The following is a 26,351-nucleotide window of genomic DNA, read 5'->3' as shown; positions in this document are numbered from 1 at the left end:
GGAGAGAGAGAGACATTTAAAAAGACAGCTGAAAGTTGATAGGCTGACGATAAGGGCGTGCCACTGAGCTATTGGATGACGCCGCTGCTGATTAACCAATGACAGCTCCGGAGCGTGCAGCTGGAAGCGGGTGAGCTATTGAATGAGGGAGAGGAGAGTTAAACAACTGCTGTGATTGCTTTATAGTCTTCCTGTCTGAGCTACATTTGATCAACGTGCTGGACAGCCGAGGCCACACCCACTTCTCGAGGGGGCGTGGTCAGAGAGAAAACAGCCTGTTCTGAGCAGGGCTGAAAAAGAGGGGTTTACAGGCATTCCAAAATCTGATTTCAAGTGTTTTTTTGAGCAATAAACTTTACAGACATGTTTTGGGGACCTCTTAGACCAATATATGTTGATAAAAAAAGAGCATAATATGTCACCTTTAAATACAGTGTTGTCATGTGCAGCAGAGAGCTGCTGTTGCTGCTGCTGCAGCTGCAGAGTCGAGCCAACGTGTCTGATGGATTTTACGATGTGTATCATGAATTAAATCCCTGCAGGTCATATCTGTTTGCAGATTGAGTGTGCGCGCGCTCAATGTCCTGCAAACATCGCGCTGGTGCCATGGTGTTAAACGTGCTGTTAGTAATGATGCCTCACAATTAATTGGCTGATGATGAGGCTAGTTATGATGTAATCTCTCTCCCTCTCTCTCTGTCTCTCTCTCTCTCTCTCTCTCTCTCTCTCTCTCCTGCACATCCAGCCCCCTCCCTCCTCTTTTTTCCCTCTCTCTCTCTCTCTCTCTCTCTCTCTCGTATCCCCACCTCTTTCTCTGTCTTTCTCTCCTATCCTAACCAACATGGCCGCTAAGTCGGATGGAGCAGCGGTGTCTGTGGAAGATGACAACACGCCCAGGAGCCTCTCGGAGCCGGGGATCCCCGCTGCCCGGCCCCGGTGCAGCGCCGCCGGTGGGAAGCCGTACACTCTGCTGGACTGCTGCTGGGTCCTCTGCGCCCTGCTGGTCTTCTTCTCCGACGGCGCGACCGACCTGTGGCTGGCCGCAGACTACTACCTGAGAGGGGACTACTGGTGGTTCGGCTTGACGCTCGTCTTCGTCGTGGTGCCCTCCGCTGTGGTCCAGGTTTTGAGTTTCAGGTGGTTCGTGTACGACTACACGGAACTGAGCGGCGGGGACGGATCAGCGAGCGGCAGCGGGACGGACGCGGCGGCGGCAGGCGCGGCAGGCGCGGCAGCCACGCTCGATGACAACAGTTTAAGCACCAAGGACAGCGACCAGCGCGGTGGGAGCGCGGCGGCGGGGAACGCTGCGAATGCAACCCCGGTTTACACGTCCTCTACCCCGCCTGCGACGTCTGGGAGAGTCGCTACCCCACGGAGGTGCTGCACCATCTGCATGTGGGTCTTTCAATCCGTGCTTCACGTCCTGCAGCTGGGGCAAGTGTGGAGGTAGGACCGCTGTTTTTTTTGGGGTGCTGGGGAACAAGAGGGGTGTGCATGTACAATGTGTGTGCGTGAACGTGCCTTTCAGTGTTAAATATGTGCACATGTGAGCATTTCATTCCCAGCAGGATAGCTTTGGAGAGTGTGCAAGAGTGTGTGTGTACGTATGTGCTCACTACGTTTGGCTGCGTGTGCGTGCCCTCATGCCCGTTCACGTGCATCCCCCCCCAAAATATTACCTTTCCCTTTCATGCAATGCTCACAGAAAGATATGCAGAAGGCAAAGAGAAAAAAGAGGGGGTACAGTCTGCACACAGCTGAACCTGCAGAGTCCACGTTCACACATCCCCAACAGTCATAGTAAAGAGATGAATTCCTCTGAATGAGCCTCTTTGTCCATCTGCCCTTCTGCTCTGATGTGACAGACTGTGAGCGGCTGCACACAGGAGCTCCAACATGCAGCCTTTCTCTCACTGGTTTCTCTCTCTCTCTCTGTGTGTGTGTGTGCAAATATGTATGTGTGTGTATGTCATGCTCCTGACATGCTGACAGTAACATCCTTAGAGCTCTGTGGTTCAGACCTCACCGCTCTCCTCCTCTTCTCACATTACAGCTCAGAAAATTAATCATTTCTTCATTTGAAGGATCATTTTTTGGATGATGGCATAAGTGGGACAGATGAAATGTTAAATGAAAGACTGCACGGGGAAGATGTGTAAAGGAGCTTTTCAAACACAAAACATTGTACCCTTCCAGTTGTCCTGCAAGCTGATATGTTTCCTCTAGAGCCCTGTTCCCTCTTGATGAACCCTGTGATGCACAATTAACATTTAGATACTTCAACGTTCACACATCATTAGGTCATTCCTTTTATAAGATATTAAACACCACAATGATAAAATCCACCTGCACATGTAAAGCCGCTCACTGATGTTTGCTGGTGTCTAAAGAATTCAGTCTCATCTGCTGCATCAAGGCTGTAGTCACGTTCACTTTGGTCGAGTCTGAGGGGTTTTGAGACCGGTTCAAGTCCGGGGTCGAGGCTGAATCAGGGGAGAGAAGTTGGGACGGTTGGGATAAAGACTGACAGGGGCACTGAGAAATATTTAAACATTTGTATGAGTGCAGAAGTCTGGCAAATGTGATATTTTTTATGCACAGGATGTGTGCCCTGTGCACATCATAGCACATCACCTGTAATATAAATTCATCCTTTGAGTTTAAACATGTTTGATTCAGTGTTTATTGCATGATGAAATGTTGATTTATTAGCTTACATTTAAAATTGTACAAGCTCCTAGTGTTGAAAAGTCACTGAGTTGGCTATATTTGCTCAGGTGCTGTAATTCCCCTACTTTGTACTCCACACATAGGAGGGAAACGTCATTCTTCTTACTCCTTCTCATGTCTTTGTCAGCTCGAATGAGACTTTTATTTTGAAGGTTGGACTTTTCACAAAGCTGTAACCTGTGAAAGCTGCATCTTTGTCACATTTGAGGTGTGAGTTAAACCAGAGAAGGAAAAATTCTTCCAATATTTACAAGACCTCATTTAAAGGCCCTGGAAACGTAAATGGAATATTCAAAATTCATATAGAATATTAAAATGAAATGTGTAATCAAGCTTCAACAAAAATCCTAAACACCCATAACTATGAAAAAACTCTGTTCAAAAACAGCTGATTTTACAGGTCAGAGCATTTCTCAGGACTGTGTGAGCGTGGCCTAACTCTTTGATTGACAGGTCAAGACAGAGTTCACAGCCTGCATGTTTGAGCCGTCTGACTCTGAATCTAAAGACATCAAAACTCCAGACTCTGAAGATTATTCATTTCAAATGGTCTCTGAGTGCTGAGTCACAGAATACTTCAGAATCAGGACTTCTATCATTTATTAGTTTTATCACTCCGTAGTCTCCGGGGCATCAGGACCATGGGACGCCCGGAGCAGTGGAGGCTGAAGTTTAGTATGTGCACGCAGAGGAGCTCGGCTCCGGGTGTCAGACGGAGCTGTTTGTCTAAACTCTGAGCTGTTTGAGGAAAGTTAGTGAACCGGTCCTGGGGAAAGTTAGTGAACCAGTCCTGGGGAAAGATAGTGAACTGGTCCTGGGGAAAGTTAGTGAACCGGTCCTGGGGAAAGTTAGTGAAGCGGTCCTGGGGAAAGTTAGATACCCGGTCCTGGGGAAAGTTAGTGAGCCGGTCTTGGGGAAAATTTGTGAACCGGTCCTGGGGAAAGTTAGTGAACCGGTCCTGGGGAAAGTTAGATACCCGGTCCTGGGGAATGTTAGTGAGCCGGTCTTGGGGAAAATTTGTGAACCGGTCCTGGGGAAAGTGAGTGAAGCGGTCCTGGGGAAAGTTAGATAACCGGTTCTGAGGAAAGTTAGTGAACTGGTCCTGTGGATAGTTAGTGAACCGGTCCTGTGGATAGTTAGTGAACCGGTCCTGGGGACAGTTAAACCGGTCCTGGGGAAAGTTAGTGAAGCGGTCGTGGGGGAAGTTAGAGAACTGGTCCTGGGGAAAGTTAGTGAACCGGTCCTGGGGAAAGTTAGTGAATCGGAACCGGTCCTGGGGAAAGTTAGTGAACCGGTCCTGGGGAAAGTTAGTGAACCGGTCCTGGGGAAAGTTAGTGAATCGGAACCGGTCCTGGGGAAAGTTAGTGAACCGGTCCTGGGGAAAGTTAGTGAACCGGTCCTGGGGAAAGTTAGTGAACTGGTCCTGGGAAAAGTTAGTGCACCGGTCCTGGGTAAAATTGGTTGACCGGTCCTGGGAATAGCGGTGCAAAGAGCAGAGAGACAGCTATACAGAAAGATTACAGACGTGATTGACAAACAAGCTAACAGCTAAGACAACACTGAGGGGATCTGGCTGAGACGTCAGGAGACGGTCTGAGCAGGAGCAGAGTAGTTTTGTTGAACATGTGTGCACGTGACTCAGTGTTTCATTTCTGATTTTTGGATATTTATTACGTTAAACCAGCCCCCTTTAAACCCAGTGTGAAAACATGTTTGAAAACGTAATTGAACATATTGGAAAAATTGATCGAAGTTGACTTCTGATATTTTTACACAGTTTTTAGTATTTACATATGGTCTGAAATATCATAGGTAGAATGTTTTGTTGGTTTGTGTACCAGAGGCTTTAAGGTTGAAACAGTCGGCCAAGTGATGAACAATTTGTGCAGCAATGTTCGTTTTATCTTCTATTTCATCCCATTAATAATACCACAACCTCCTCTTTATGGGCAGCCTCTGAGGAGCAGCTAAAATGCAACAAGGCTGGATTGTGTTGCACTAAAGTTGCTTTAAAGAAGATGTTTCAGGTTATTAAATGCTATCCTTTAGTGTTTCTTTAGCATATTTCTTGAGGATTCAGCACTGAGGGTGAGCACCTCTCTGATATACTTCTTGTACCTAAACTGCCCGGCTTATTAAATTTAATTTCACTGACTAAAGACAAAAAGTGTAATTCCATTAAGGGAGTATAAATCGCTTAGACACATTAATATAAGTTAACAGCAGCTGCACTGTTTATAGTACGGCTTTAATATCCATTGCTGATCTTGCACTTAACGTGAGTTGCAGTTCCTGACTATTTCACATGCAAGTATTTAGCATAACACTCCTGTGTGTGTGTGTGTGTGTGTGTGTGTGTGTGTGTGTGTGTGTGTGTGTGTGTGTGTGTGTGTGTGTGTGTGTGCTGGGATATAAGAGTTTAAACAGAGACTAAGGAGGAGCACTGACTGGATATTGTATTAATCTCATACAGGTGCTCTTTGGATGCTTCAGGTTTGCTGTCACTCATTTCATGAAGGAATAGTTGCAATGGTTTAACCGCCCTTTCCTTCTTCCTATTCCCTTACTTCCTCCTCCCTATGTCCTTGTATTGATGAAGTATCACCATCTTGTTTTAACTGATTCACCTGAAGATTCAAGGAAAATGATCCTTCCACTTAACTGATTAGTGCAACAAAGGTATAATAATAAAAATAAAGATAATAATGATAATTGATGAGACTTCTGTTGTGCATTTCTAGATACTCAAAGTCGCTTCACATGATGTGCAAAACAGATAAATGTGAACGACACAGAAGGACAGATGGGAGGTGGGGAGGGAGTAGAGGTGACATGCTTCAGGCTTGTTTGAAGAGGGAGGTTTTGAGTTCACTGGTTTGCAAATGATGGCTTAAGATGGTTGCAAAGCGTCACCTACCTTATTTGTATGGTAGTATGTTAGGTAAAATGAGTGTCTTTAAATATTTGTTGCAGACATGACATTTGCAGTTTTAATTGTTTGACTGAGGACACTTTTTGCAGATCCAACCGCCCCTTCAGAGGAGGTGACGATGACATCATTTGAACTTAAAGCTCCTGTGAGGAGTTTTTCAGTTGTTATGAAACAAACTGAAATTAACAGTGATGAATCTTTATGAGTTATAAAAGCAAACAAGACCGTCAACAACTAGATTGGCAGTTTCTATTTTGTAATTTGTAGTGTGTGTAACCGCTGTTAGAGGGTAGGTGTCGGGAACATAATGATCTCAAGCGGCAACCTCCAGTCTTAGAATTTGAAGCCCATGCAGAAGTGTTGCAAACTGCAGTTCATCGAGCGTCCACTTGAGGCTGGCTGCAGAAACACAGGAAACCACATACACACCCATTCAAAGAAGACGATCTTTACAGCAGAAATAAACATGTTTACAGCCTGGTTCAAAAAACAGGTTAGGTCTGAGTACCTTATTTCTGTATCAGCATATTTTCTGAGATATTAAGCTTTGGATTTTGCCCAAATAAGAACATGGCCGACTTGATTGACAGGCGGGCAAGGCGAAAAGGCTAAAGGCCCACCTCTTTACCTCACACTACCTCGAAGGAAGTTTGGTTGTGTTCAGCCTTTCCAATATTGCTCCCGCCAACGATTGGCTTCAAAACGGCGCTTCAGAAACAGATGGGTGATGTCACAGATACAAAGTCCATTATTTATACAGTCTATGGATGATCTGCAGCACACCTTCTTTAACTTATACAACAAATATTCACAGTGAGAGATAGATTTGATTCTTAAAAGACAGGAAGAGGAGTTTATTCTCAGCTTACACATGCACAAGACAAAACAGCAAAGATGCAAGAGGTACAGCTTTGTCCAGAGGGGGCGCCAAAGTCAACCCAAACTTAAAGTTCTGCAAGAGTTAATCTTAGTGGTGTTGTTTTGAATTGATTTTGCAGCCAGTTCCTTAAAGATTATTCATTGCATCCTTTTTTTTAAAGTGTACATCTGATGCTTTAACCTTGAATTATTTGATATGTATCATTATTTGTCATGCATATCGGTTGATTCTTGCAGAACTAGTACTTTCTTATGATAGGCAGGACCTGCAGAAATTTAAATCCATGACTTCTAGGCTTACAGAAACATTGTCTTTGTACTTCAGTAAAAGTTCAGAATATTTCCTCCAGCACTGCAATCTACCTGCAACAGTATGCAATCTTTCATCACATTCTTGCATAAGAGCAACAATATGAGTAAATATTTTTACACAGCAAAGATGCACTGCAGAATATAAACATCACCTGCGCCTGCAATAGAGAGGAAACCTGATGAACTGACACCTGAGTGACAGCAGAGCAGCCTGTCAGTCTGTGACGAGGGCAGACGCCGACCCGTGGCAGGGAAGCCAAAAACATACAAACACCACAGCAAAGGAATCACATAAAAGGAAAAAAAAAAAGGCCATCTGGACTCAGTGAAGACCTGAGACTGTAAAGGATGAGACCTGTGACTGGAACAGATCAGAGTCAAACCGCCCACGAGTCTGAGACGAGTCTGAGGTAATAAAATGAAACGCGTTGAGGTCAGAGTCCCTGACATACAACTGTTATGGTAGCTTATGAAAAAAACACACAGAGTCAGGAAACAGCTGAAAATCCATACTGTACCCTGCAGCTTCAGACAGAAGCCTAATGAAAAATCTTTTCACTTGAATATGAGTTTTTCCAGCGCCGGTCGGCTCAGCAGAAAGCTTTATTTCTCTTCTTTTCTCTGCCGTGTTGATTGCACGGCTGTTGAAGGAAGTCGTGTTTCTGTTACAAGTTCATTCAACTTTTAGAGAAGTGGAGGAAACTTTTTCAATGTGACACATTTACTTAAAAAAGACCGGCTGCTCTGACTTTGTGTTTTATTTATCTGCTTGTTTCTGGTATTTCCTGCATAAATAATGAGATTTATGAATGTTTTTAGTTCCTGTTTTTATTTGTTTTTAATGAACGCTGTGATTATTAAGTTCTTCTATAATTACAAAATGCTTTATCCGTTTATTGCTTTCTGTGTGTGCAGCAGAGGGTGGGAGGGAGGGGGGTTATTTGGTGTACAGCTCTGTGTGACGCATCGTCTTGCTCGTTGAGTGCCGCACAACTTAAGATTGATTGATTGGTTGAATCAGGGGCTGTGAGCTGATCTGCCAGGTTCCCCATTCTTGATCCTTTCATGCATGTCTACTCCACTCTTTCCTGCATTTTCTTTGCTTGTGGGTGTTGTGGAAGTGGGTTATTTGGCATGCAGCACTTCATATCACATTAATTTGAAATAAGATCCCCATGCTCCTTCAGATTTCTCATGGATCAGTTTGACTTTGGGGCTGCGAGCTGAGCTGCCAGATTCTCCACTCTTGATCCTTTCATGCAGGTCTACTCCACTCTTACCTGCATTTTCTTTACTTGTGGGTGTTGTGGAAGTGGGTTATTTGGCATGCAGCACTTCATATCACATTAACTTGAAACAAGATCCCCATGCTACTTCAAATTTCTCATGGATCAGTTGTCTTAGGGGCTGCGAGCTGAGCTACCAGATTCCCCACTCTTGATCCTTTCATGCAGGTCTACTCCACTCTTTCCTGCATTATTTTTTAAACTTGTGGGTGTTGTGGAAGTGGGTTGTTTGGCATGCAGCACTTCATATCACATTAACTTGAAACAAGATCCCCATTCTACTTCAGATTTCTCATGGATCAGTTGTCTTAGGGGCTGCGAGCTGAGCTGCCAGGTTCCCCACTCTTGATCCTTTCATGCATGTCTGCTCTTCTCTTTCCTCCATTTTTTTACTGGTAGGTGTTGTGGGTGTGGTACATTTGGTAAGCAACACTTTATGTCACATTAACTTGAAACAAAAGTCGTATGCTACTTCAGATTTCTCCATAGATAAATTTATTGGGAGGCTGCAAGCTGAGCTGCCGCCGACTTTATCCCACTAGCCAACAATAAAACCCTCCATCTGCTCCAATGAAGGTGACGAGACACAGGAACTGTCCGAATCAGAAAGTTAAAGTCTGCTCCAAGATTATTGGAGTCCAGCTGAAGGACTTGAGCTCCCTCTGGAAGAAACGTGTGATCCAGAGAAGCCAGAGGAATAATAGATCAGCCTGGCCACATTCTCTCCTCTGACTTTTCTCATATGCCCTCTGGGTGGCGCTATCATGCACCCCCAAGGAAAACAAACAGATACTTGAACTCATTTATCCCTTCAGCTATCAGCCGGCTAAACGCTGTGAGGTACACTGGAACTGATTTGGGGCTAAATTTGGAGTCTCAGGTGTGTCTTATTTCTTAAAGGTGACATATTATGCTCTTTTTTCATCAATATATTTTGGTCTAAGAGGTCCCCAAACATGTCTTTAAAGTTTATGCTCAAAAAAACACTTTGAAATCAGATTTTGGCCTGCCTGAAAACCCCTCTTTTTCAGCCCTGCTCAGAACAGTCTGTTTTCTCTCTGACCACGCCCCCTCAGGAAGTGGATGTGGTCTCGGCTGTCCAGCACGTTGATCTAATGTTTACATGTTGGCTGAATATACACGGCTGCTCACAGACCCGCGTTACTTCAACCCTCTGAATCTAATCCAGAATCTGATCCTGACGGAGAGGCGCCTGCAGCAGGACCTTTCTGAAGGATTGGTCACAGATTTAGTGTTTCTTGTTGTTTTATTTGTCAGTATGTCGACGTGTGTCTTGGTACACAGCTACGAACATGTAGCTATGTGGCTATGCTAACTAGCACTAGCACTTATCCATGAAAAATATAAATCATCCACTAGATCTTCAAATCTGCAGACGTGGGGAGTAAAACCGACCTCTGTGTTTATTAAGACAGCCTACAACTAGCATGCCTCCCTCCTAAGCTCCTTGTTACCACACACGTGTGCAGGGAATGAAAAACAGAGGAGGGGTTGAGTTGTATTTTATACAGTCTATGGGCTGAACAAGCTCTGAGCTCTGACTTCCTGTTACAGACCGGATGGCGTTGTGACGTATGAAAAACACTGAAAACTGAAACGGCTCGTTTCACACACATTTACAGAAAGGTGGAGAAATCAAAACAGGGGCAGAATGGATTCTTTTCATTTTCAGGGGGTTTGTAGACAGGGACACATATTTCAGGTAGAGAACCATTAAAAAGTCCATTTTGCATGATATGTCACCTTTAATTCATCTTTGACATTGTATTTGTTGTACTTAATGTGTTTGTTGCTGATCCTGCTGATCTGTTGGCACTGACATGTGAATGTGGTTTTCAATAAGCTGCTGTGAATGTTTTGCATTTGTTTGTTTTTGGTCCCAAATATTGAGATTGTTTCAATAAGGCACGGTAAACTGTAAACTGAAGTTGAACACCAGTCCAGCTCAATATTGTGGAGCAGGTGCCTCAAAAGTCCTCAACACATCAGCTGAAGATCAACTACCAACCTTGGTCCTTTTGAAAATGTCTACCTCACTCTCTCCACATATTTTTGGTGGCTGTTGCAGGAGTAGATAGATTTGGTATGCAGCGCTTTGTGTGACTCAGATTGGAAAAAAAAGTTCTATGCAGCATAAATTTGATTGATTGAGTATTTCAGTAGTTTAACTTTATCTCACTAGTGGACAAAACATTCTCATATAAGTTCATTAAATGGTGAAAAATGACAGTGAGGTAGTGAGGGAAGTCATGAACTGAGAGCCATGTTGTAGGAAATTGGAAAAAGCTTGAACCAGTTTTCTTTCACCTCCTCAGTCCCATTTCAGTGACTGATAAAACTCTGTGTGCAGAAGAAGACTCTTAAACGACAGACTGCTGCTGCTGTGATATCGACTGACCCGTTCAGTTGTGAGTAAATAAGTCGACACCCTCCCTCCTTCCTGAAGTGTCCTTGAGCCTTTTCACCACCTCCTCTGAGGCTCCAGCCGACCTCTGACCTCTCCGTGAAGGCAGAAGAAGACAGGAAAACACATTTTTAACACCAGCTAATTCCAAAATAGAGCATGTGGGAATTCAGAGCAGAATAATTACATGCAGACGGGGTAATGAACTGCTTTAATGAACAACAATAAGATGCTGAGAGCCCGAGAATGAGAATGAGTTGGTTTTAATGGGATAGTTGCTGCCGGGAGACTTGAACGCCCCTCGCTGTGACTCAGATCAGAGCCTGACTCTGGTTTTAAATTTGATGAGCTGAGATTTATTTAGCACATGGGGAAATTACACCTGCAGCAGGACATGCTTTTTCAGGGTTTTTTATTTACACCTGGACGTGTAATTCAGATCTCATCTCCTAATCAAGGCTGAAAGAGCAAAAAAAAATGCATCCAGTCTTCAATTCTCTCGTCATTTCCGAGCCCAATGATTTGCTCGGTTGTAGACTGACACCTGAATGTGAAATGCGCCTGATTCCCCGATGCTGGAATATGTTAGCACATGTCTCCTGTCAATCACCTGGAACAGGGTTTTGCATTGTAGCAGCTCAGGAGAGACAGAGACAGGAAGAAGAGGAGGAGGTTTACTGTGCAATGTGGCAAAACATGATGATGTCAGTTTTTCCTTTATTGCTTAATCAACATGTAACTCATTTCACACATTTTAAAACTCTGTCAGTGTGAACGGGTATCCTTATCATGATAAGAGCCCATAGAAATAGGACATTTTAGTGGTTAGAATTTCAAATGTGGTGTTCAAGACGAGCTAAAGTTAACAATCAGATACCTTTTTGAGGCTGTATTCTCATTTTTAAAGAAAAAAGAAACCAAGTGAAAGAAAAAGGGTTTCCTGACAGTCTTTGGTAGACTGTAGGGAAGGGCTGTGACCTGATCGGCTGCAAACATTTACCTAGCTCCCCGCTTTATTCTTTATTCATTATTCTTTATTAGGATCTCTGTTAGCTTCCACCGTGGTTGCTAGTCTTCCTGGGGTCCACGCTAGTGATGGGAAGTTCAGCTCTTTTCAGAGAGCCGGTTCTTTTGACTCGGCTTCCAAAGAAGAGCCGGCTCTTTCGACTCCCGAACGGCTCTTAATTTAGAATCTATTGTAGCCGTATATTTTACCTTAACTTTGCAAAAACTAATGGTTTGCGTTGAAAACCCTTTATGTACAGTGTTTTTATGAGAAGCCTTATAATTGCCTAATTTTGTGCATTTATTCTGTTACAAAACCATTCTTACTTTTGTTTAGTATTTTAATCAAACTTTTTTATTGTAAAAATTAACAAAAAACTGCAAACATATCCACAGAACAGAACCAGAACCAACTCAAGCAAACAGAACCAGAACCAAGCTCAAGAAAACAGAAACAGAACCAACTCAAGCAAACAGAACCAGAACCAACTAAAGTAAACAGAACCAGAACCAAACTCAAGAAAACAGAACCAGAACCAAGCTCAAGAAAACAGAACCAGAACCAAGCTCAAGCAAACAGAACCAGAACCAAACTCAAGAAAACAGAACCAGAACCAACTCAAGCAAACAGAACCAGAACCAAACTCAAGAAAACAGAACCAGAACCAAACTCAAGAAAACAGAACCAGAACCAACTCAAGCAAACAGAACCAGAACCAAACTCAAGAAAACAGAACCAGAACCAAGCTCAAGCAAACAGAACCAGAACCAACTCAAGCAAACAGAAACAGAACCAAACTCAAGCAAACAGAACCAGAACCAAACTCAAGAAAACAGAACCAAGCTCAAGCAAACAGAACCAGAACCAACTCAAGCAAACAGAACCAGAACCAACTAAAGTAAACAGAACCAGAACCAAACTCAAGAAAACAGAACCAAGCTCAAGCAAACAGAACCAGAACCAAACTCAAGAAAACAGAACCAGAACCAAACTCAAGAAAACAGAACCAGAACCAACTCAAGCAAACAGAACCAGAACCAAACTCAAGAAAACAGAACCAGAACCAAACTCAAGCAAACATTATAAACTCAGTGCAGGTTGGCATTAAGAAGAATCTAAAAATCTGATCATGACAGATCACTAGTCCACACAAAAAAAAAAAAATGAAAAACAATAATTTCAAATCACACAGTATCCATAAAACAAAAATGCACTAGCAGCCAACCATAAAAGTAAAAAATGCTAAATAAATGAAGTATCTGTGCAAATAACAATAAGTAGCATTAAACTTCAAAATAACGGAAACAAAATTGTCACAAACATGTTGCACCAACATTTAAGAAAACAAACAACTCAGATCCAGATGTTTGTTGAATAAAATCTACCGTAAGGCCAAAAAATACATTTAAAGAAGTGATAAAGATTTGAAAAGTGACCGTGAAGTGATTAGAGAAGAAAGTCTTCAGCGAGTTAAGACGGCTAAAGAGAGACAGGAACGAGGGGCATGAATGGGCAATGACATGGACATAATAGTGACAGGATTGGGAGTCAAACCTGCAACCAGTGCAACAAGGTCTGTACTCTCAGTTCATGCACGCCTTGCTCTACCAAGTCTGCTAAACCAGCTGCCAAAGATCAAATGATTTTGCAGTGAAGGTTTTTGTTTCGGTGACTGAAGGAGTTATTTTCTGAAGCCTCTTCTACTTTTCCATTCCAGTAATTTTTAGGAAATCATCTTGAGTTCTGCATCCTAAATTAGCCCAAAGTTGCTCGTTCTCACGTCCCTTGCAGCATCAAGTCTTGCATGTTGACGTTGATGTTGATCAGATGAGTTTGTTGTTGGAGAAGTTGTCTTAAACTAAAGCAAACACTGTTGGCAGGTTAATAGTGATGTGTCGGTCACGAATGATCCGGCTCTAAGAGTCGGCTCTTTTAAGTGAACGATGGTTTTTTTTTTTCTCGTCTTTTTCTGTTAAAGCCTCACGTGATTGGTCAAGACATGGTGGCGTCTTGACCAATCAAGTTTCTACATTGAGCAGAACGGGGAGGGGAGGGGTTACAGACACAGACAGCAAAGTGAGCACACCAACAGGAGGGAGACGAGAGGGAGAATTTGCGCGACAGAGAGAACGCACTGGAAAGGTGAGAAAACGAGTGACTGCAGGAAACACAGTAAACTTTGGACACATTTCAACAGCTTAGACTGTTTAAAGGCAGAGTGTAGACTGTGCAAGGTGACAGTGTCATCAATCAGGCTCCACAAAAAATCTGCAAAGGCACATTAAAACTGTCTGTGAAGGATCTCAGTCATCCAGGTCATGGTATTAGAACTGTTTATCCATCAGTGCAATAAGTGAAGAATAAAGACAGTGAAGGGAACCTGCTGTTAATGAAGGTGTTTCAAAGTTTATAAGTAAGCCCTAATAATAATAATAGACATTTGATGTAATGTATGTTTTTTACATTAGTTACTCATTTTACATATAGGCCTAATTTTACATTATTTTGGGTCAGACATTCATTCAAACAAGAAAAAACCTGAGGAGCCACTTGGGAGCCGAAAGAGTCGGCTCTTTGTAGTGAGCCGAGCCAAAAGAACCTGCTCTCTAAAAAGAGCCGAATTCCCATCACTACAGGTTACAACTCTAAGAGTTAATCTTACAAACAGATGTCTGGATGTCTCGTGAAAAAGGCCCTCTCTTTTTCTTTGCTAGATACTGATAGAAGGAATAAACCCACTGCAGCACTCTGAAGTCCCAGAGAGCGAGCTGATGAGAAAATCAGATTGTGCTGGGGCAAAACTGTGATTGGAATAAAGTGTAGTTTTTGTGTTATTGTGTCTGCGGGGCAAATGAGATGAAGTAAACGGGATAAACAGTCAGAAGTATCAGATGCATCTTTAATCGCAGTGTGACCTTTAAGCAGAAAATGAGCAACACCTCCCGTCTCTGTCTGTCTGCTGCAGATCCTGCTGGATAAACATCTTTTAATATTCCGCCTGTTTTCACTGAACGCTAAGCTCGTGAGAAAAACAAATCTAACAAGGTTTTGACATCCTCTAATTTAGAACCAGAATCAAACTTTCAGAGATAATTAGTTTCTATGAAACAACTTCAGCAAACAGACACTGAGCCGTTGTTTGTGTTTGTCACTGGATTAAGGAGAAATCCCTGTTTTTGCTGACTTTAAGTTTTATTTTTGTCTTGTGTCAGTTATTGAAGAATAATCCGTGCAAACACTGACAGAAACAGTGCAGCTCTCTCAGAATGTGACGGATAATTAAACTTCCTGTCCTGATAATTGCAGCGGGAGTGTGAGAGCAGAGATAATTTTTTAAAGGGGGTCTGAAGTTTGACTTCATGTTTAGACATCGTGCTGCAACAGTGTCAAAAAGAGGCGTCCAATTAATGATATCACATGATGTCACACAGTATTGGGACAAACCAGAGACCAGACGCCAACAATCAGCAGACCTCTCTAAAGCCTGCTAGAGGATCTGAGAGGAGGTGGAGATATCCATGCATTTAAACATAGTCTGGCTTTAATGCAGGTTTTCATAATTGTATTATTTCAATGTTTTACATTGATTTTAATCTTTTTTATGGTTTATTATTTTTTTTAATATTATTTGTTTACTCAGTTTAATTGATATTTCTAGCCTCTTTATTTATATTCCACTTTTATCCTTACCATTTATAATTTATTTATTTAAACAATTTACATTTTTATTCATATTTTAAGTTTGTGTTTCTTCTTAATTTATTCGTTCATTTAAACTATTTATAATCATATTTTTATATATGTTTTTATTTTTAAATGTATTTATTTAAACTGTTTATATTCATACTTTTAGTTTTTATTCTTTGTTTTATTTAAACTATTTGTATTCATATACATTATATATATATTTTATTTATTTTTTAAATGTATTTATTTCAACTATTTGTATTCATTTCTTTCTTATTTATTTATTCATTTAAACTATTTATATTTTTTATTTATTTTTTAAATGTATTTATTCAATCTATTTAAATTCATATTTTTATTTTGTATTCCTTTTTTTATATTCATATTTTTACTTCTTATTTCTTTCTTTATGTATTTATTTAAACTATTCATATTCATATTCTTATTTTGATGCTAACTTATTTTTAATTACATATATTTAATTGTTGTTGGTGTTCATTAGTCTCTAATTCAAAATGTATTTGATTGATTAATTGATTGCGGGTACAGTTAGCCATAAGAACCGTCCCATCCTCCTGTACTGTGACCAAAGATGTGTCATGAATTTCATTTATTAAAGGTGACATATCACGCTTTTTTCATCAATATATATTGGTCTAAGAGGTCCCCAAAACATGTCTTTAAAGTTTATGCTCAAAAAAACACTTTGAAATCAGATTTTGGTCTGCCTGAAAAACCCTCTTTTTCAGCCCTGCTCAGAACACTCTGTTTTCTCTCTGACCACGCCCCCTCAGGAAGTGGATGTGCCCTCGGCTCTCCAGCACGTTGATCTAATGTTTACATGTTGGCTGAATATACACGGCTGCTCAGAGATCACGTTACTTCAACCCTCTGAATCTGATCCAGAATCTGATCCTGACGGAGAGGCGCCTGTAGCAGGACCTTTCTGAAGGATTGGTCACAGATTTAGTGTTTCTTGTTGTTTTATTTATCAGTATGTCGACGTGTGTCTTGGTACACAGCTACGAACATGTAGCTATGTGGCTATGCTAACTAGCGCTAGCACTTATCCATGATAAATAAAAATCATCCACTAGATCTTCAAATCTGCAGACGTGGGGAGTAAAACCGACCTCTACCAGAAAGGCAGCGGGACCTTTCTGAATGATTGGTCACAGATTTAGTGTTTCTTGTTGTTTTATTTGTCAGTATGTCGACGTGTGTCTTGGTACACAGCTACAGCTACAGCTATGAACATGTAGCTATGTAGCTATGCTAACTAGCACTAGCACTTATCCATGATAAATAAAAATCATCCACTAGATCTTCAAATCTGCAGACGTGGGGAGTAAAACTGACCTTTGTGTTTATTAAGACAGCCTACAACTAGCATGCCTCCCTCCTAAGCTCCTTGTTAGCACACATGTGTGCAGGTAATGAAAAACGGAGGAGGGGTTCAGTATTATTTTATACAGTCTATGGGCTGAACAAGCTCCGAGCTCTGACTCCGTGACAGACCTGATATTGTTGTTACATAACAAAAACACTGAAGTCTGAAACGGCTCGTTTCACACACATTTACAGAAAGGTGGAGAAATCAGAACAGGGGCAGAATGGATTTTTTTCATTCTCGGGGGGTTTGTAGACAGGGACACATATTTCAGGTAAAGAACCATTAGAAAGTCCATTTTGCATGATATGTCACCTTTAAGTTTTGTATCTCCTTGTTTTGTAATCTAGCCTTGATTCTGGTTTGTTTTGTATTCATTTATTGTATTGAACTCCTAGTTCTGGTGTTAGTTGCCCTTGTGTTGTTTTTCAGTCATGATTTCCTGAGTTATCTTGTTCAACATTACCCTGCTGCTCCTGTTCCCTCTGTGTTTTATCTCTGACACACTCCTTAGTCCAGTTTTCAGTGTTTCCTGTTTTATTTTTGTAGTATCTTCTCTCAGTGTATCAGGTCTAGTTTTACTTCCTGTGTTCTCCCACTTTGTGACTGTCTCACCTGTGCCTCATGGCTCGTTCCCTGCTGTGTTCCCTCTCCTCTGTGTCAGCTCATTGATCTCCCTGAGGATGTTACCTGCTTACTCTAGTGTTTCTGTCTCTTGTTGGATTTCCTGTGATGGACTTTTCGACTTCAGACTCAAAGTTTTGTTTGTTTTTACCTTTGAGTTTCTTTGTTCCACAAATCTCCAACCTGTCTGCGTGAGCTCCCTCCACCTATGTTTGATTATACATGTGACCCTGAGGCCTCATCCCCCTGCAGTTTTCAACACAAGCCGTGAATTACAAGTTCAGAAAGACAGCCACGGGGGCCCATAATGCATTGCAGTATAAAGACAGGCTGTGGTTTGAATGAAGGTCGACTCACTTGTGGAGACTCTCGCTCTGCTGCTGATATCTGTTTCTTAATCTGCGTTTAAATCCACGGCTGAGAAGCAGCAAGGTCACAGCTCTTTATCTGGCAGGTTGTTGAAAGGCATTCTGGGAATTGTAGGAAATCTGTAACTGGTGCTGGAGGAGGTGATTTATCACTCTACACAGAAGTAGTTTTCAGTCAGTGGAGTTATTGTTGTTTTTGGGGATGTAAAAGCATCTTTTGGTGGTTCTTGGTTTTGGATTTGAATGCCTGTTTGATAAATTACTCTTAGATGCACACAGATACATCCTCCCTTAGGATAAACTCTAATCTTTGAAGCCCCTGAAGTGAACATTTTTTGTCTTGTAAATAAAAGATACTACATCGTTCTTTGACAGCGACTGAAAAGCAGCTCATCCCCTTAAGTTGGTGAGCCTACCTTGGTTGAGGATGAATAGCTGCACTGGTTGTGAAAAGAACCCATTAACGTACCATAAACTAGAGATCTTGAGCTACCACCAGGTCATATATAACACTGTTCGTGTTTTCATCACAAGTCAAGACAAGACAAGACAAGAAAGCATTCAAGAAAACATCACACAACATACTCACCAAGCTTTGTCCGGAGTCACTCAGGCAGAGAGGCGCCCTCAAGGCTCTTCTCTGTTCTCCTGCAGAATAAAAGGCATGTGGCACCAAACGTGAGTCTTTACAACTAATTCATCACACAACCACTCCTTGCACAACTTATGAGCTGGTCTGCACAAGATAAAGATCTCCTTTACAGGACTTTAGACTTATGCTGTTGTCATCACCTCAAAGTTGCGATTGATTTAATACTTTGACCCGAAGCTTAGACTTAAAGGTGACATATCATGCAAAATGGACTTTTTAATGGTTCTCTACCTGAAATATGTGTCCCTGTCTACAAACCCCCCGAGAATGAAAAGAATCCATTCTGCCCCTGTTTTGGTTTCTCCACCTTCTGCACATTACCTGCACACATGTGTGCTAACAGGGAGCTTAGGAGGGAGGCATGCTAGTTGTAGGCTGTCTTAATAAACACAAAGGTCAGTTTTACTCCCCACGTCTGCAGATTTGAAGATCTAGTGGATGATTTTTATTTATCATGGATAAGTGCTAGCGCTAGTTAGCATAGCTACATAGCTGCATGTCGTAGCTGTAGCTGTGTACCAAGACACACGTCGACATACTGACAAATAAAACAACAAGAAACACAGAATCTGTGACCAATCCTTCAGAAAAGGTCCTGCTGCCTTTCTGGTAGAGGTCAGTTTTACTCCCCACATCTGCAGATTTGAAAATCTAGTGGATGATTTTTATTTATCATGGATAAGTGCTAGCGCTAGTTAGCATAGCCACAAGGCTACATGTTCGTAGTTGTGCACCAAGACACACGTCGACATGCTGACAAATAAAACAACAAGAAACACTAAATCTGTGACCAATCCTTCAGAAAGGTCCTGCTACAGGCGCCTCTCCGTCAGGATCAGATTCTGGATCAGATTCAGAGGGTTGAAGTAACGTGATCTCTGAGCAGCCGTGTATATTCAGCCAACATGTAAACATTAGATCAACGTGCTGGACAGCCGAGGGCACATCCACTTCCTGAGGGGGCGTGGTCAGAGAGAAAACAGACTGTTCTGAGGAGGACTGAAGAAGAGGGTTTTTCAGGCAGACCAAAATCTGATTTCAAAGTGTTTTTTTGAGCATAAACTTTAAAGACATGTTTTGGGGACCTCTTAGACCAATATATATTGATGAAAAAAGCGTGATATGTCACCTTTAAATAGTGACACTCTCACATTTTTCATCGGTTCATTGTGTCAAAATCTGGTCAGGAAGTGTTTGCATGAATGAAAAGGGCTGTTTCTTCTCTCTCTCTCTCTGTATTCGACTTGTTTCTTGGTTGTATTTCTAACTGTGAGCTTTTCAAACGCTGCAGCAGAAGGTAAAGTAGACAGAGCCTGGGCAGGGGGACAGACAAGTGGACAGACAGGTGGACAGACAGGTGGACAGACATGTGGACAGACATGTGGACAGACAGGTGGACAGACAGGTGGACAGACAGGTGGACAGACATGTGGACAGACATGTGGACAGACATGTGGACAGACATGTGGACAGACATGTGAACAGACATGTAGACAGACATGTGGACAGACATGTGGACAGACATGTGAACAGACATGTAGACAGACAGGTGGACAGACATGTGGACAGACATGTAGACAGACATGTGGACAGACATGTGGACAGACCAACGGAGCACGAGTCTCAGCTCTTGCAGGAGTTCAGTGGTTGGCCAGCGCTGCACTTTTCGGACAATCCAACTGGTTCCTGCCTGTGCCAGACCAGATCAATCAATCCCAGAGCGAGGTGATTGAATTGGCTCCAAATGTCCATTCAGCTCAGGTGGTGGACTGTTAGCTGTGTGCGCTAATAATCAGAGCGAGTGGCTAACTGGCAGCCTCAATGAGGCTCAATACGCTGAATCACTCAGTGTGTGTGTGAGAGAGAGTTTATGTGAGTGTGTGTGCTCAGCTGTTCATTCATAAATGGAGTGACTGAATGATTATTGCTCTTACTTTTCATTTTAATTTGGAGGCCTGTCATTCAGACGCACTCTCCACGGCTCCCGGGGGTAACCAGTGATTGGCGGCCATGTTGGAAGAATGACTGTGAAAAGAAAATGTCAGCTTCATCATCGGCAGCTCTGTCGTCTTTAAGCTTTGTGGATATCTTTGAAATTGAAACATCGCCTTGATGCCGTCGTATCTATCACGCTGACTTATCTTTCTTTGCTTGACTTCATGGATGAACCAAACTGAAGATCTGCTCTTGATGCCTTCTATGTTAAAGGCAAGGCAAGGCAGCTTTATTTGTATAGCACATTTCATACAAGAGGGCAACTCAATGTGCTTTACATTAAAACATTAAAAGCACTGGAAACATTCAGACAAGCATAAAAGAACACAATTAAAATGACAAATATAATAAAACAACATAAAAAGGTCTTAATCTTTGATTTAAAAGAGGTGAGAGTTGGAGCGGACCTGCAGCTTTCAGGGAGTGTGTGCATAATGACTAAAAGCTGCTTCACCATGTTTCATTCTGACTCTAGGGACTGAGACCAGTACCTTATGACCTCAGAGGTCCAGATGGTTCATACAGTAGCAGCAGATCAGCAATGTATTTTGGGCCTAAACCAGGGGTGTCCAAACTTTTTTCAAAGAGGGCCACATTTGATGCTGTCAGAATTCCTCAGGGCCAGTGGCTCCTACTGAGACTTAGTAATCATAAAAGCTATATATGAACTCTATTTAAAGGTGACATATCATGCAAAATGGACTTTTTAATGGTTCTCTCCCTGAAATATGTGTCCCTGTCTACAAACCCCCTGAAAATGAAAAAAATCCATTCTGCCCCTGTTGTGATTTCTCCACCTTTCTTTAAATGTGTGCTGAAACTAGCCGTTTCAGTTTTCAGTGTTTTTCATACGTCACAACGCCATCCGGTCTGTCAGCTCGGAGCTTGTTCAGCCCATAGACTGTATAAAATACAACTCAACCCCTCCTCCGTTTTGCACACACGTGTGCTAACAAGGAGCTTAGGAGGGAGGCATGCTAGTTGTAGGCTGTCTTAATAAACACAAAGGTCAGTTTTACTCCCCACGTCTGCAGATTTGAAGATCTAGTGGATGATTTTTATTTGTCATGGATAAGTGCTAGCGCTAATTAGCATAGCCACATAGCTACATGTCGTAGCTGTAGCTGTGTACCAAGACACACGTCGACATACTGACAAATAAAACAACAAGAAACACTAAATCTGTGACCAATCCTTCAGAAAAGGTCCCGCTGCCTTTCTGGCAGAGGTTGGTTTTACTCCCCAGGTCTGCAGATTTGAAGATCTAGTGGATGATTTTTATTTGTCATGGATAAGTGTTAGCGCTACTTAGCATAGCCACATAGCTACATGTTGCTACATGACCCTGTTGCAGTAGTCTAGTCTGCTAAAGATAAATGCATGGACGAGACATAAGTCCTTTAACCCTTGATATATTCTTAAGGTGATAGCAGGCTGACTTTGTAATTGTCTTAATGTGGCTGCTGATATTAAGGTCTGAAAAAGCCTTATTAAAGTATTATTGTTCCTCAGTGGGATATACATTCTGCAAGTCACAACTGCAAAAAAAAACCCAGATATTTTTGTGTTCAACTTTTCATTCTAAGTTTATTTATCTAATGTGGAGTGTTGGAAACAAAAAGTGCACACTATCTTTTCTTTTAAAGGTGTAGTTTCTCATTTTTTGGTGACAGCTGCTTCTCCAGGATGCAGTTTGATTGATGTCTATTCACATGTTGCATCATTAAGTTTGGTGGAAGAGCTTTATTAGTATGTGTTAATAGTTTTAATTCTCAAGACGGAGCCACAGTTAGGCGTCCGCTCCTGATTTGTGCCGAGCTGCAGCTGCATCAGACTTTTGCACACAGCACACGAGGCTGAAGCTGGACGTGGCTGGGGTTGTGTGCAATGCAGGAACAATAAGTTGCTTTATTGGTGTTTGTTTTGGACTCTGGAACAATTTGAGACTCTTCGATTTTTCATCTTGTACCGTGGAACAAAAACAACCTGCCATGGAAAAAAAAAAAAAAAAAGCAGCTGGCTCCAAAGTGAGGAGATATTAACAGACGAAGCAGCAGCAGCAGCAGCAGGAGCAGGAGCAGGAGCAAGAACAGGACACAAACAGGCCCACAGGTTATAAGAACAGCTCTGTGGAAGTTTGAACACAGGCTTGTTAATCACCTTCAAGTTATAGAAGTAATCGATTGTTTTGCAGGAATGCAAGGCCAGGAGTTTGTTGTATTTCTTCCTGTTGTTCCTGCATTAAGGGAAAATATCAAGACTGAGTGATGAAATACTGAACATATATGACTTTTAGACTTTTTGATATGTCCAGATTTAACTCCCTTATTGTGTTGTATCTTCAATCCAACGTCTCTCCTGTATTTGCAGACAGGTTTTTAAGTCGTTAAAGCCAGTTTTCCTCGACCCAAACAAAGACAGCATCAGGAAACTCTTGCTGTGTCCTTGTCTGGATGCAGATTGGTGCAGTGAGATGATGAGCAGCTTATTTCTGCCTGAAAGCATCCATTAATGATCGGGTGAGAACGGATCATTTGACCTTTTTGTGTTATTTTCTCTCCCTCCTTTCATCGCCAGAGTTTCCTTGTTAAAGTTGTTTGGTCTGACAAGGCTGCAGAAGTTTCTCTGCCTTTCTCTGCCCTCAGGGTCTAATCCGGCAGCCTGCAGGGGAATAAGGGAGAGATTCATAAAAGTCAGACAGAAACACAGACAGAGAGGTGGACAGTGAGGTAAAGTCATATAAAAGCAGACAGGCTCTCGTTTAAGAACAAAACGCCCCTCACTTTTTTGGACTCTGTGGTCAGACAGCTTCTTCACCGGCGTCTCAGATTCAGGGTTCAAGCTGCAGGCTCGACATCAGGAATCAGACAGGAATGCTAAACCCTGAAAGGTCAGACTGGATTGAGACTACGGCAACCTGGGAACCCATCAGCAATCATCGTCTTTGTGTGACGACTGGAAAAGATGCCAACTGTGCAGCAAGAAGTCGTTGTCAACATCATCATTTCTTGGTCCAGTAGCATCCATTCATCTGTTTCCAGTGAGTCTCAGTTCAACAGTTGACAGTACATTACACAGAGGCTTCAGTCTGGCTTCTTCAGTGGGATGAGCACAGAAAGAAATGGATCGTCTTGTCATTTATTTGTAATTAGTGGGTTTCAAATTTGCAAAAATGACATCATCATGATGCAGGTGTGACAAAAGGAAAAGTGCAAACTTTATCAGGTCTGTCCAAGAGTCTTGTCTGATAAAGAGGAGAAGAAAACCACTGTTCAAATGCTTGTTTGTGGGGCACCGGTTTGGCAAGTGGTCCTTGAGGTTAGCAGCCCAGGTTTGATTCCTATGGCACCTTGAGGCATGTTAATTTCTTAACTGTCTCTTCCCCCTTTTCTTTCTGTGTTTACCAGTAAAGCAGTATAACATGCAGAGAGTGCTTTTTTATGGTGCTAAAGTGTCATCACAGACATAGTGGCTGCAACACCATGACCGCTAGTGCAGCCACGATCATCCCCCACTGATGTGATGGAAATTCACCCGCATGCAACAGCTTCTCCCCCTCATTAGGTCATGATCGTGGCTTGAAAGAAACAGTGGTGTACTATGAAGTGAATAAATCTTGTGGATAGTAGGGATGGGGATATCAAGCCAAAATACTATTCCATAATCATGGGCATCTGTTCAGGGATTATTCGAGTAACCCCCCACCCACACACACACACACACAGAGAAAGACCACTACTGACAGAGTCTGTCTCGATCTTTAAGTCTGTGTTTCTGTGATGGAGTGTGGCGTGTGTGTTTACATTTTAGTCATGCTCAGTCTCTGGAAATACGTGTGTAGTAGTGAGAGATTCAGAAATGTAGTAAATTGCAGCGACTTAGCTAATGTTTTCTTCTTCTTTTGCTATTTAAAAAAAAAATCAGGCACCCTCGTATCTTAAAGAGCTCATAGTGCCCTATTACCCCTCTAGAACTCTACGCTCCCAACATGCAGGCTTGCTAGTTGTACCTAAAATCTCTAAAAGTAGTATCTGAGGTAGAACCTTCAGTTATCAGGCCCCTCTCCTTTGGAATCATCTACCAGTCAGGGTCCGGGAGTGCAGACACCCTCTCCACTTTTAAGAGTAGGCTTAAAACTTTCCTTTTTGACAAAGCTTATAGTTAGAGCTGGATCAGGCTTGGACCAGCTTTTGTCATGCTGCTATAGGCCTAGACTGCCGGGGGAACTGGCACACTGACACACTGGGATCCTAGCTCACCCCCTTCCCCCCAACCCCCTCATCACTTACTTTAACTCTGCCTGTCCCATTAAAGTTACTAACCATAGACCTTTCTGGAGTCCCTGAGCTCCCTTGTCTCGTAGATTCCTCTGAGCTGCCGTAGACGTCCTCCTGCTGCGGACGATCTGGACTCCAGCTGATACGGACGTGCTGGACTCCAGCGGCAACAGCTTCTACGACTCGTCTCATCACTATCACTTCTCTCTCTTACTCCCCTCTATCTGTCTTTCCAGACCCAACTCGGTCGAGGCATGATGGCTGTCTAACATGAGTCTGGTCCTGCTGGAGGTTTCTGCCTGTTAAAAGGAAGTTTTTCCTCACCACTGTAACTAGCTAAATACTGTGAGATGCAATGCTCATGATGGATTAAGGTGGGGTCAGACTGAGTCTTACCCTGTCTTGAAGTTGGGTCTCTGTTCATAATTTGACATAGAGTGGTCTAGACCTCCTATGTTTGTAAAAGCGTCTTGAGATAACGTTTGTTGTGATTTGGCGCTATACAAATAAAGATTGATTGATTGATTGATTGATTGATAATGTGGTTAGCAAACAGCTTTCAAAATGAGAAAATATTCAGAGTAACTCTTCGACAAAGTGAACAAACATTTGAATATTCAAAAATCATCTCCCATCCCTAATGGAAAGTTGGTTTGATTGAGAAGGCTCCACAGTTCCAGACCACAAGTGACCAGAGGAGATGCATGAAGCCACTACAGGTGAAATGATCACGGGTACAACAAACATCATGCTAGCAGCTAGCATGATTGCAAACTCCATGTGTAGACAACAGATGGTACTAGAAAGAGCTACACACTGTGGACTAAACTAAATAGGAATCATCATGCAGGAAGGAAGTTAAAACCGTCTTCCTTCTGAGAGACTGCCAAAGCAATAGCAATAGTAATTTTATTTATAAAGCACATTTCACTCCACGTAAGTTTTAAAGGTGACATATCATGCAAAATGGACTTTTTAATGGTTCTCTACCTGAAATATGTGTCCCTGTCTACAGACCCTCCGAGAATGAAAAGAATCCATTCTGCCCCTGTTCTGATTTCTCCACCTTTCTGTAAATGTGTGTGAAACGAGCCGTTTCAGACTTCAGTGTTTTTGTTACGTAACAACAATATCCGGTCTGTCACGGAGTCAGAGCTCGGAGCTTGTTCAGCCCATAGACTGTATAAAATAATACTGAATCCCCTCCTCTGTTTTTCATTACCTGCACAAAAGTGTGCTAACAAGGAGCTTAGGAGGGAGACATGCTAGTTGTAGGCTGTCTTAATAAACACAAAGGTCGGTTTTACTCCCCACGTCTGCAGATTTGAAGATCTAGTGGATGATTTTTATTTATCATGGATAAGTGCTAGCGCTAGTTAGCATAGCTACATAGCTACATGTCGTAGCTGTAGCTGTGTACCAAGACACACGTCTACATACTGACAAATAAAACAACAAGAAACACTAAATCTGTGACCAATCCTTCAGAAAAGGTCCCGCTGCCTTTCTGGCAGAGGTCGGTTTTACTCCCCACGTCTGCAGATTTGAAGATCTAGTGGATGATTTTTATTTTGCATAGCCACATAGCTACATGTTCGTAGCTGTGTAGCAAGACACACGTCTACATACTGATAAATAAAACAACAAGAAACACTAAATCTGTGACCAATCCTTCAGAAAGGTCCTGCTACAGGCGCCTCTCCGTCAGGATCAGATTCAGAGGGTTGAAGTAACGTGATCTCTGAGCAGCCGTGTATATTCAGCCAACATGTAAACATTAGATCA

At 42.3% G+C, this 26,351-nt stretch overlaps 1 protein-coding gene across 1 annotated transcript in view; it reads left to right on the top strand.

The window, feature by feature from the left end:
* The first annotated feature begins 841 nt into the window (after positions 1-841).
* xkr7 (XK, Kell blood group complex subunit-related family, member 7) overlaps positions 842-26,351 on the top strand; it is a 122,119-nt gene continuing 96,609 nt past the window's right edge. Inside the window, exon 1 of the mRNA XM_034696228.1 lies at positions 842-1,449. Within this exon, the coding sequence (XP_034552119.1) occupies positions 842-1,449 (608 nt within the window). The remainder of the gene's footprint in view (positions 1,450-26,351) is intronic.

The sequence above is a fragment of the Notolabrus celidotus genome, chromosome 11, assembly GCF_009762535.1.
Source record: "Notolabrus celidotus isolate fNotCel1 chromosome 11, fNotCel1.pri, whole genome shotgun sequence".
NCBI classification, from domain to species: domain Eukaryota; kingdom Metazoa; phylum Chordata; class Actinopteri; order Labriformes; family Labridae; genus Notolabrus; species Notolabrus celidotus.
The sequence above is the reverse complement of the archived record's forward strand: the minus strand, read 5'-3'. Positions and strand labels throughout refer to the sequence as shown.